This window comes from Rissa tridactyla, chromosome 1 (assembly GCF_028500815.1).
Source record: "Rissa tridactyla isolate bRisTri1 chromosome 1, bRisTri1.patW.cur.20221130, whole genome shotgun sequence".
NCBI lineage: Eukaryota > Metazoa > Chordata > Aves > Charadriiformes > Laridae > Rissa > Rissa tridactyla.
Window position 1 is genome coordinate 125,502,384 of NC_071466.1, and position 12,579 is coordinate 125,514,962.

Sequence of the window (12,579 nt, forward strand, 5' to 3'; positions counted from 1 at the left end):
TGTTTTCATTGTTAGGTGATAAGACCTGAGGAGTAACAGCAATGTCACATAGTCTAAAATAATTTTTTAAATACCTATTTAATTATGGGAGATAATATTGCCTCTATCAATGAGTTTCTGTCCAAAGTTATGGTACCTACTATAGATTAGATCAGTTCGGAAAGAAAGCTTTTTTGTTTGGGTCATGTAGTGTTATAAATGTTGAAAATGTTGGACTTGGTTGTATTTTTCTTACCTTCATTTGACATGTGTCTTAATTTCATTTCGTGGAAGCTCCAGTACTGTTCTGTGGTTAAACTCTTAATGTGGACCATAGCTAAGGACTCAGTGTGTATCATTACACATGTTCCAACCCTAGCCTTGCTAATACATGTGCTGTATGGAGAGTAGAAATGAAAGGACTTTAGCTGTATTTGAGGGAAGAATCCACATGTCAGTTGCTGAGTTCAGTTATTCTGTTTTACAACTCATGAAGAAATGTGGTCTTTTATTTGAGAAAGAGAAATGCTGATGCTGGTTGTTTTGCATCCTTTTACCGGTCTGTATAGGATGGTTCTGTGAATTAAGCCAGGCCATATTCTAGCTGACTGAAGTCCTCCAAGACAATCTCCAAGTAGCAAAAATTGTTCTTACTGGGTTTCAGGAATAGGTTATATTGGCAATAAGGACAACTTGGAACTTTCCTAAATCCAACTGGAAGCTGTTGTATAAGTTTTGAGGGAATATTTGAATGAAAGTACTTGTTTCATGAAGCAGTTGTCACAAATCTGAATTCTGTTAGAAAATCAGAAAGCTGTTTCACTCTTTTGAACAGTGAATGCCTTGTTGCCACAAGTTCCTCCTTCTGTCATTATAGCTAAACCTGCTGGACCAACAACACCCGTGAGGACAGGAACATCATATAAGACACCAACAGCTTTTGCAACTCCAGAGTATTATGGTAAGTATGTTACAGACAGTTCTGGTTTCTTCTTTTTTTTTTTTTCATGAACATAAAGGTTTCCTTTTTTCCTTTTGCTTCCCTTCCCTAAACTATATCGATGCACTGTATATTTAATATAAGAAGTATTCTGTCTGGGGTGATTCTGATTTTCTTTATGCTACTTTGCAACTTTTCTAACTTGACTGAATTTATCTGGCTGTCTTCTGGTACACACCTTGGTAAATGAGAACATGATGGCCCTTCCATCTTCCTAGAAATCAGTACATGCTTAGTAGGCTGTCAATACTATTCAGTGGCCACTTTAAACCTGTGAAGGGAGTAGATAAGGCACTTCTTTTCCTCAGCGTTTCTTTTTGCATGAGACAAAAATTCAAATTATTGTTTGCCAGTGACTGATAGTGCTCAACATAGTTGTGATATCCTCCTAGCTGTCTGATGAAGCTCCAACCATTTAGGTAGGAAAAGTTGTAATAGGGTAATCATAGTGGTTAGTTGGTAATTTGCTCTTTTATAAAATTGGGAGTTAACTACAAGTTCAGACCTAAATCTCCTCAAAGTGGCCATGCAGGAATAGTTTGGAGAAGGATATAATTAGAATTAATTTTTGAGCCAAACTATGCAGCTCTAGGTATATTGTCATGAATTATGCTGTTTCTAATTTTCCTGGACTTACAGAAACACTGAAATTCTTGTCTCCTTATAATGATCATGAACTCACTGTGACCCTTAGTGGTCAGTAAAGGAAGCCAGATGCTAGATTTATTAAAAAATGCTTGTTGTGAATATATTGTGTTTTGTCCATTGAGGTGCATTGTGGTATTTGCATCTGAGAGAAGATTCTGTTCACTGTAGGGCTATTTAACACAACATTGTTGTCATGAATCCTGACTGCTTTAGCACATTTCTGTTCACCAGCGTATTTGCCTTCAATTTCCTTCAAATTTTTGTGGAACTTGTACACTCTCTGGAAACAGAATTTGTGATTTCTTTGTTGCTATTTTTAGAGAAGTCCATGTGCCAACATAATAGTGCTATATATTCTATGAACGTGAAACAAGCTCCAAGCTAAACAGCCAGTACTGTGCAAAAAGATACTTTTTAAAAGGTCTAGAGACCATTTTGCATATATTGCATGAACTGAATCTAGCATCAGTCATGAACTCTGTCATTTTGATTATGCCTGTCTTTATACTAGCAGGTACGTATGGGGTTTACTTAGCATCATAGCCAAAGTGGAGTCCTTAAAAGGCAAAGACAGATCTGGCAGCAAAGGTCTACCATGACTTAAAATGCCAAATGAACTGTGAAATGCTGTGGTTCTAACACTGAGATTTCCTATTTATTGCATGTTAAATTATAACTCTGTCTCCCACAGTTGATGCAACCATCTTCAGCTCAAGTCCTACATCAGAAACAGATTCTTCAGGCAAACCAAGGTACCAAGGTAGGATTTTAATAGCTATGGTATTTTTATTTCGGGGAATATATGAAGACTAACCTATCTTGCATCAAAATTATCTTGTTTGTTTATTTGAAGGCCAAAACTTCATTTGATTCTGTTACACTTTAGTGTCAGATGAAAGGACTGTAGTGCAGACCCATCAGCATATTCTTGACTAAATTTGACTCCTACTTTATTTCCTGCTACCACCTCCTAGTTTACAGTCTTGCCCACAAACATGTTGTGGCTCTTCCTGTATGTCAGCAGTAGTACAACTGCACACTGTTCACATTCTACCAACCAAATGAAAATCTTCCTGTGGGCTTGCAAGCATAACTGGAGAGGTATTGTCCCCAATACCAGTGCACCTTACCTAAGGGATATCTGCCTATGATACATGCCTCACCTCTTATTCCAGGCTGTGGACATTCAGATAGTCTAGCAATATGGTAACATACACTAGACTAGGTGATAAAGTAGTCAAATTATTGCTGTTGCAGTAATATCTGGAGAGTTTAGTAAGGTGAGATGACAGGAAAACGTGCTTTTGTACCAAAAAGTTTTTCAGGTTTTTTCTTGGTCTGGTAAGGGATATTACATTTCTGAAGACACTGCCTTTGTTGCAAGGGGTTATTGTTTACATCCAATAGAAGTTTTAATTTTAGAACTAATGTATTTGTCTTCAGTAGTCTTCTTTTCCTAATTTTGATGCAGAGTACAAGATGTTTGCCTCCAAAGGTATGTTTCAAGGTTTGGTCCTGTACCACTGACAATGGTTAAGATTTTGACAGTCACTTTAGAAACTGCAAGTTTAATGATAGAATGGCTGTGACTTGTTACTCTTTCTGGTGAAACAAAGTGGTGATGGGCTTTAGTTCTTTATATTAGCATAGCGCTCAAAAGCTGCAAATGGAATTGTAGTGTCATTTTACTATAGAAGGACTAAAAATTGTTGTATTTTGTGACAGAGGTTAATTCTTTCAAACAGTGCGTATCACCCACTATTACCTTCAGAGTGATATTTCATCAGTGGTGCCAATGGGAAGGGGGTGAAGGCAGTGTAGATTCCAGGTCTAGCAACACCAAAAAAACCAGCAAGCAGCTTAATATTGAATATAAGGTTTTTGTTTTTAAACATTTATGTTTGACTTTGGCTTGTTGTGCAGATTTTTACATGGTGCCCTGAGATGGAAGTTGTGCAGTATGTGAAATGGGATCGACATTTTGTAAAAGCACTCTATATTTAATAACAGCTTTCCTATTGCTCTTAGCACCCCATGTCAAATACATGAAGAAAGATGATGATGTGCCATGCTCTATCACAAGCTCACTTGAACATTTTCCTCAAGAAGAAGCTGGCAGCAAGGAAGAACCTACTCGTCCTCCACAAAATCCTCCAACCAACCTCACTGTGGTGACTGTTGAGGGCTGTCCAACTTTCGTCATATTGGACTGGGAAAAACCAGACAATGACACTGTTACTGGTTGGTTTGATTTCTTTCCTTTATTGTATCAGAATACAGTATTTCCAGCTTATTTTTACTTTCACAGTGGTTTTGTGCCATTTAAAAAATACTTTAATCTCAAGGGAGTCTTACATCCCAGTGATTTTTTTTGTGGATAAGAAAATTCTACTGTCAACTCTGGTGTGGATAAGAAAATTCTACTAGATTAGCAACAACTATACAACTAAGTAATTGGTGTCAGTCATGACAAAAAGAGATACTTAAGAAGTATGACTCTGTGTCTTCTCTTAATTTCTGGCTTCTCTGTGTACAGGATCTGGTAAGATCTAGTCAAGAAGTTCCAGCCATGTGATAGTAGTCACATACTATATAGTTGCATACACATAATGTGGACATCTTTCTTGATGTGAGGATGTTGTTGGTTAGTGGGACAGACAAAATGAAACCTTACATCCATCTAGTAAGTCAGTAGAACTCTGCCAACACAATACTTGCTGTACCCACCATAGGGTCACCAAGTTCTCTATGTTAAAATAATCTGTCTGTTTTTTTCATTTCCAAAGGAAGGTTTTTGTATGGAGAATAAATCCTTGTGAGTCATGCAGGAATCAGTATATAGACAGGTAAACATGCAAGACGGCCATTCATATTTTTTCTGTCTTCTTCTGTATGTCAACACAAGCTTACCAAAATTGAACATTTAAATTAATTATTAACTGAAAATTATAGTTCTTCTGTACTATAAGGAAAATGGCTTTTGTTTTCACCATGGACATAAAGCTTTGATTTGCAAAATCACTGGCTCATCACAGCCACGACTAAACAGATTTGGCTGTGTTGCATTACCAGTGAGAAGGACAGGTAAGACTAGTGAGGACTAAGACTTGATCATTAGCCATTAACTTTAGCGTGTAAGTGGGATGTTTTCAGATATTGTTGTATATGCATGTCTTGAGAGATTTCAGTGCAAGGGTATAATTAGGTGATTCTCACAAGCAAGGCCACTCTCTTCCCCAGACTAGTCCTTCCTTATTTTTCTAGAAATAATTATTAGGTTTGGCCTCTATTCTTTCTTGCTCTCCCCATCATTTTGAAAAATAATAAATGCAAAACCAAAGAGACACTCAAAACAAAAATTAGCATGTACTTTTTTCTTCTGGGAAAGAAGAAGAAAGTTAGCCCTTCTGCTGGACTAAAAGTGAAATAAAAAGAGGCTGTGGGCTAATAAAAAGTACCAACAAGAGAGAAGAATGATTACCTGGCTTGCCTTCCACAATGTGCTTCATCTTGGAAGAAAAGGAAGCGTGAGCTTATTGCTAACCTTAGAATTAGGCTAAGGATAGGCTGTCTGTGAACACTGCCGACTCACAGCAGTTCTGCAATGCTTTCTGTTCTGGGAAAAGCCTTTTTGTTGCTGTTGTTATTTGGAGGCCTCCTCCACAGACCAGTCCTTAACTTGATTAGATCAGATAGTCATTTAGTCTGCATGGCTTCTTGGAAGTAGACCTGCTGTTTTTCTTGAGTATGTTAATGAACCCACTGCAGCACAACCATTTGTCTTGCAAAAATAGAAAATCATTTCCACTATAGCTGGTAAAACTGTCAGCCCACATCATCTAATGATGACAGCAAGGCCTAATTGGCTTCTGATAGGCCTTTTTGGGGTGATGCATCTTGTGAGATACAGAGCAAGCAATACTCACTGTTTTTTCTGAGACTTTATGTGGAAACCCTTACTCTCTTCAGTTGTAATATGCATTTGTAAAAGTTAACTTTCCATGAAGTTTCTTCTCTTCTATAAGACTATTCTGTGATAACTGAGACACCTGGCGTACCCTTCCCCATTCCAGAAAAGAAGGTTAAAACCTTCTGCAGAACGCGTGACTAATACACATTTGGCTTCACTGAGAGAAACTTTAGTTTTCGATCTAGCTATCTTCCTGTCTAGATGTAGCAGTTTTCCCATAGTCTTCATTCTTTTTGACTTCAACATGTGATACAAAATGTTTGAACTCTGTGGCTTACAAATACTCTCGTTGAGCTTGTCTCCTTCGTCTTAACTTCAAAAAATTACTCAGTTAATGACTTATCCAAGGACACTTTCTGAATTCAAGAGAAGGCATTGAATCCCATTTTTTTGAAAACAGTGATTACTTCATATTGGCACCAGTGTGACATTACTTGTTTAGACAGACTTAAATCAAGTTTTCTGTCATCTCTTTTTATTTTTGTAGTTTTTGCATGTTTTTTCAATCATCTGATTTAGGCATCACATCTCTTTTTTAATGCACTATTTCTGATAGAACTGTGGAAACAGAAAATGTAATTTTTGAGCCCTTTTTTTTTAAAAAGGTTACTTACTTGACTTTTAGCTATGCACGAGGGGTTTCATCATACTGGGTAGTCCTAAAAACAAAATTGTCCTTCAGTAACGGAAAGGTCTGACAAATAATAACCAAAATAGTGACCAAGCTTACCTCCTTGTTTTCGTTAAGGCTGCAAATGTCAGGAACCAAGACCATTTTGCTGGTGCTCCGCTACTCCTGTTGTGTTGCCACAGAAATGTAGGGCAGTTTGTTGTCTTGTGCACTGAGTAACAAGCAGGCACTGGTTGCGCTCAGTAGTTCTTTGTGTGTGTGTGTGCGGATGCGCACGTCTGCATGCCCATTCGCATGTGTTGTGTTTTCTTTTCCAACTTGAATGAATTAAAAAGTTCAAATCACGTATTGACTTGGGGCTGGCAGAAGGCAGAAAATTTGAATTCCTGTCAAGTTACCTACTCATTCTCTATCTGGATGTACCTAAGGCAGTGGATATCCACCGGCTCTCCCATGCTTCCTAATAAATATAATCTCTGTAATGAGGCTTAATTAGGGTAAATAAGGGGGTTTCTGTATTTTTTTTCACCACTGTTCACTCAGCCCTTGGTGGCTATATAGGAAAAGGTTTTTGTTTCCAAAAAGGAAATCCATAAAGAGAAAACACAGATATGTTTTACACAAATACATACTATCAATGCTAATGGCTTTGGTCATTGCATTGGGGTCCCACTTGAACAAATGATCTAAAGTAAAAGCTTTCTACGTAATTATTCCCCCCTTCCCCGATCTGAGACACCCATTCCTGCAGGTTCATAAGTTTGTTTTTAAAAGGCAGTGGCTGGTCTTTTGCTGTTCATGGGTGACTGTTGTGGGGGAGTGCTTCTGAACATGAAAATTTTGAAATCTTAGTATCAGCAGTAATTCCTTCCTTCATGCTGACTTTCTGACATACTTTTAAACTTATTTTAAAGTTGTATGTTGCTCTGTATATGCTCTAAATAACTGTCTACTACAAAGTAAAGATAAAGAGGTGCTGTGTAGAGGTCCCTTTTGAAACTATTGCAGTAAATAATCTGACATTCGTATGTGCATACATGTATATAATTGCTCAAATTGAATTGCTGTTGTTTAGAAGCTTGGAATTTTAGAACATAATTTTTAAGGGCTGCTCTGCACTTCCATTTAATTGCATCATCTTACATAATTTACCCCAGCAGTTTTGATGGATGCCTTTTGCATAGAAGAGTGTGAAGGAAGAACAATTGAGGTCAAAATCAGATTAATTTGTGTGTGTATGCTCATTTACATACACATCTATGTTTACTAGGAGTGAGGATCTACGAGTCCAGCAACAATTAAGAGAGTTTTTTTACCTTTTTAACACTGAGTCCCATTGCAGGTGTTTTAGCTTCCTGTGTTGACAACAAATGGGTCTCCTTCTATTGAGAACTAAAAAATTTAGAAGAAAGAAACAAAGCCCTACACCTTGCTAGCTTTTTGTTAAGAACTCGAAAATTAATAGTATCATTAGAAAAAAACAGGAAATAAAGTAGTTTTCTAGAGGTTTTGTAGCTGTTGATAGGTGGTCTCTGTCTTTGTCCTCGCAGTATGATACCTGCTTTATTCATTGTGCTGTAGACCTAAATGCTTATTGCAAGTGTTCTTTGAAAACACTCATCTTTGCAAGCTTACAAGTAGCAAAGCTGTACTTGGTATTACAGACAGGTTTTAGGGCAGGAAAAAGAAGGGGCTGGGGGCGTTGTGAATTTCTTTGTAAGGAGATGAAAATTTGCAATGTACTGAGTGCCTTCATTCGAAGAGGTTGTTATGAATCGGGACAGAGGATGCCTGCCAGAGAGAGACTATATCTTGGACAGGGCTATGACTGAAGGGGTAGCTTCTTCCCAAACATCTGTTGTTAATTCCCTGTTCAAAGCATGGCTTGCGCTTGATGATACATCCCAGTGAGGTGAAAAGAAAATAGTGAGACTCCATAAAATACAGAAATAAATTTATGCAAAATTATTTCATTCTAAACTGGCAGATTCCCTAAGTGTACAATCCAAGTTAGTTGGGCAGTTTCCTTTGGAAATATTAAAAATATATGTCTTATTTTAAGTTAATCAAGGTTTAAGAATTTAGAAACTACACTTTCATCTTTGATACTTTTTTATTCAAACTGCAGAATGCTTATACTTTTTTGTGTTTGGAATATTGTCACTAGTTTACCTTTGGGCAGAGGTGAGATGTTGAATATCCTCTATCCCACAACTGTATTAGGAGGAAGGATGAGCAGGTAGGCACTCGGCAATCTGGAACTGTATCTTTATTTCCTAACAATTTTAGCATACTAATGTCCAGACTGGTTCACACAAGATGTCCTTACAGTGGACAGTAGGAGTGGAAATCAGATAAGAAAAGAGAGGGCAATGAAGAAGCTCAAGTAAGAGCTGTTATTTAAGCAAATGTCTCTTTACTATGATTTTCCAGAATATGAGGTTGTGTCAACTGAAAATGGAGCAAGCGATGGTGAAAAGGAGAAATCGATTATCACTACAAATCAGACCCATTCTACTGTGGAAAACCTAAAACCTGACACAAGGTAATTACATAAAATAATTTTCTAAGTTAATCCAACTAATTTAGACTGTCAGCTGTCTGCAACTTCAAATGAAAATACATACGTATATAAGACCAAATTGGTTTAACTCCTGTTCCAATAGGAAAAGTGCTTTGTGTTTGCTTTCTTTAAAGTTAATAGATAAGACATATCTGAGGAATCTTTAGGAAATTTCCAAGAGTATTGGACAAACTGCAGAAGTGACCTGTTCTGTCAGCAAGATTAACAGTCAAATGTAAGAAAATGTACTGCTTTTTATAAAAAAAAAAAAAAATCTCTTGAATTTAGCAGATAAAGAAACAAGGTGAACAGAATTAAAAACACAAGAAACCTGATATGTGAGATCAAGATTTATTTGTACAGTGGTCTCTCTCTGGGGTTTAAGGATGCTCAGCACAACTGATATAGGCTGCTTGCCTATTTAGATGGATGTTCATTCAAATACTGGAATGCAAATTAGGCCACTGTATGGAGCTTGACCGTTGCATTACACCATGGAGAGGAAAGACGTATTGGTCCTGTATACATAGTTTTCTTTCTTTGTCTCGAAACAGACAGCAAGTTAAAAATGGTCAGTGAATTCCAGTGATAGCATATATCTCATGCAACTTGTCCAAATATGCAATATCATTCTTAAAAGAAAAAAAAAATCTCATCAAAAACGTTTCTTCTTTTTTTGTGGTAATATTCAGAGCAGGGAAGAAACCCACTTTTCCTGTGTTTGTGTTGCTTGTTGATTGCATCAGAAAGTTAATGAATGACATGTTTTTTTCCTGTAAGACCATCCATTTGGCTTTGGTAACTAGATTTTTCTGATTCAGATAAACTAGCCTTTCCTATTATTATCCTTAAATTGGTAACACAGCACAAAATTCTGCATAGAACCCATCTTGAACCTTTAATTTTAGGCAGTATGTGGTTTTATCTGGGGTGTTCTTTTCTTAGCGCACGTACTTGTGACCAGCAGCTGCTAGGAGGAGGAATGAGGAACTACTGCAGAAAGCAGAGGGGAAGGGAAGAGAATTGGAAATGAAAGGCTAGGGGAAATTGTGATACCCGAAAAGAGCTTCACTGAGAGACTCCAAAACTCATGATGGGGTAGACTTGCTGTGTGTTGCATCAAGAATATCTCTGTTATTTCTTAAAGGCATATGACTTGTGCAAGGGTGAACTGCAAATATATTGTTCTGTCTTGCCAAGAGGCAATCACGATATGTTGGCAATACAATGAAGACCAAGCATCAGTTTCTTCCGTCTCTTTCTCAATTAGTTGAGAAGGCTTAGACAGCAACACAATATATTTCTGGAATAGCAGCTGAAGAAGGGCATTAGGTGCTGCTAAATGTGTCAGGCTGTGCTATTTGTGTTTTCATTTCAGTTCTGCTTTGAAATAGTACAGTTGCATCCTTGAAAAGAACTGTGTGTTATTAATGAGATTCTCTTCCATTACACACTCAAACTCTTCATGTCATATACGGTAACAGAAATGGGTTAGTTAAGTGTAGAAGAGACATGGAAACAAAGTCAAGTCCTTGTTGCTGAGATCAATGTCCAGATGTCCAAAAGAGAAAAGCATTTTTAGACTGCTCTTTGTTCAGAAAGGAAGCAAGACGGAGGCAAGCAGACCCAGCGTGAACTATTGGAAAGGTCATAAGGAAGGTAGGGACTATGCAGAAGCAGATAAGATGATTTTTAACTTTAATCTGTCAATCCTATGAGAGGACTTTCGAGTTTTGGTAAGCAAGAGCAGATCAAAGACCATGGAGAAGAGCTGTCTTTTGGAGCATGGATATGAGATTAGTACTGACTGGTGGAGACTGACTTAAAGGGATAACATTTCCCTGAAGGGTGGTGGCTATTACCCCCACCCCCCAACCTCAAAAGGGAAAGACAGTGAAAGTCTTTCTGGAATCAGGAGGCTGATTCCAGATCATCACCTGAAACTGAAAATTTTTTATATAAATTGCACTGGGACCTGTCAAGTCCCACAGGATTTAAAAGATGTAAAGTCCTTCTCAGAGTGGCTCTGTTTGATTAAACTCCCGTTTTGAAATCTGTGTTTCCTAATTTTGAGGATGCCTTGACAGCTTTGGCAGACGCAAAAGAAATTGTTACTGTTACCGTTTGAATCCACGCTTGTTGGCACACGAAATTCAGGGAAAATAAAAAAGTGATTAAGACAGCTGGCATCATGTAGACAGTATCAGTGTTACAAAGAATGGTATATGTCCATAATAAAAGTCTCCTGTCTGTCAGGAGTGGATCACTCACTCCATGAAAAAAAAATGGACCCGTGCACAAAACTGACTGAAAATAGGAGAAAGGGAGACAATGAAACACGGCTCAATAAATTAATTAACAGAGTCCCTGAAATTTCTGCAAATTCATCAAGTAACACATTAAGACTGGGAAGCAGACTTTTCCATAACTAGCCTTAAAGGAAAGAGCTGTAGAAGAGGTAGAGTTGGAAAAGAAACTTGGAAGAGAAAAAGAAATCCCTCTTGCAAATGATCAATGTTTACAAAACTACCAGCATGTACATGGAAAGAGAGATGCTCAGTAGCAGAAGGTGGATTAACTGGGGAAGAACCTCTTGGCCTTGAAAAGCTTTGGAGAAGCTGACAAGCTGAATTTGAGAGTATTTTTTCCAACTTTCCTGAAGCCATCAGTGAGGCTGCGTAAATCCCATATGCTGCCCTGAAGGTTCAGTGCATCCAGAGCTGAAGACAGTTCAGGGCGGATCTAAACTAGACAAACCTAAACAAAGACATTCCAAAAGGAACAAAAATGTTTGTGAATGTGGTATCTCAGTCTCCATGGGTAAATTTAAAACAAAAAGATCCCATAGCAGCAAGACAGTTGAAGCCTGTAATTCTCCAGATGTATGCTCTTGAGGAGCAGTGCATGACAAAGATGGGCTGCAGTCCTGTTGCCCAAGGTCTATCATCCTGTTGAGGTAAATCACATAGGTTAGTGCCTGGCCCAGAAGCTAAAGAGTTAATCACCCACATCCAGCAGGAGGGAAGCAAGGCAAACAACTCTTCAGCTGAAGAGGGAAGAGCAAGCAGCAGGGAATAACTGGGTGCATTGGAGCCTGCCAGGTCATGCTGTTTGTTTGCTTTTCTCTTTTACATTCTTCTTTCAGATAGGTCATACTGCTACACCTCTGGGAAGCTCTGCAGTAAGCCAGACACCCGTCTTCTTTTGAGCTGGCCTTTTGACAAGGCAGCTTTTAAAGATTAGGAGCTAATGGCCAGACTTTGAATATTTAAGAAATTTGGATGGTGTTAGGGAGGCAGCAATGAGAGACTCTCTCAGTCTCTTGTGAAAAATTGCACGTGTGACTGCAACTGTCAGTAAGTACAAACATAGAAGTTAAATGGGATACAAATTTCTCTGAATCAGAGGATTATCATGTAGTATTCTGCGTGTCCATTTAGCTGTCTGAAAAGTGACTAGATCCAGAAAAAAAAATGCACTGGCTGAAAAAGAAAAGGAGTTCTGACTTTCAGTACAGTTATCAAGTATTTAGTTTTAACAGACTCATACCATGCTAGTATGGAAATGAAAATGGAGATTCATAGGCATGCAACAGCTTGTGAGCGTTACTTTTAAATAGATCAAGTTGTATATATTATGGCAGTTTCTTTTCTCTCTTGTTTTTTTTTGCAATATATATGGCAGTTTTATGTGTTCTTGGTGACTTGGTTGCAAGACATCTAGACTCTGAGATGAGAGTAAAATAGTGATTTGAAAATGTCTCTAACTGTGAGGACATACACCCTTTA

General features: G+C 37.9%; 1 protein-coding gene across 39 annotated transcripts in view; it reads left to right on the forward strand.

Moving 5' to 3' along the window:
* Positions 1-12,579, forward strand: part of ABI3BP (ABI family member 3 binding protein) — a 162,489-nt gene that overhangs the window by 131,403 nt on the left and 18,507 nt on the right. For all 39 annotated transcript variants that reach the window (XM_054187833.1, XM_054187933.1, XM_054187915.1 and 36 more), the window contains 4 exons: positions 857-940; positions 2,319-2,387; positions 3,656-3,868; positions 8,662-8,773. In XM_054187833.1, coding sequence (XP_054043808.1) covers positions 857-940; positions 2,319-2,387; positions 3,656-3,868; positions 8,662-8,773 — 478 coding nt within the window. The remainder of the gene's footprint in view (positions 1-856; positions 941-2,318; positions 2,388-3,655; positions 3,869-8,661; positions 8,774-12,579) is intronic.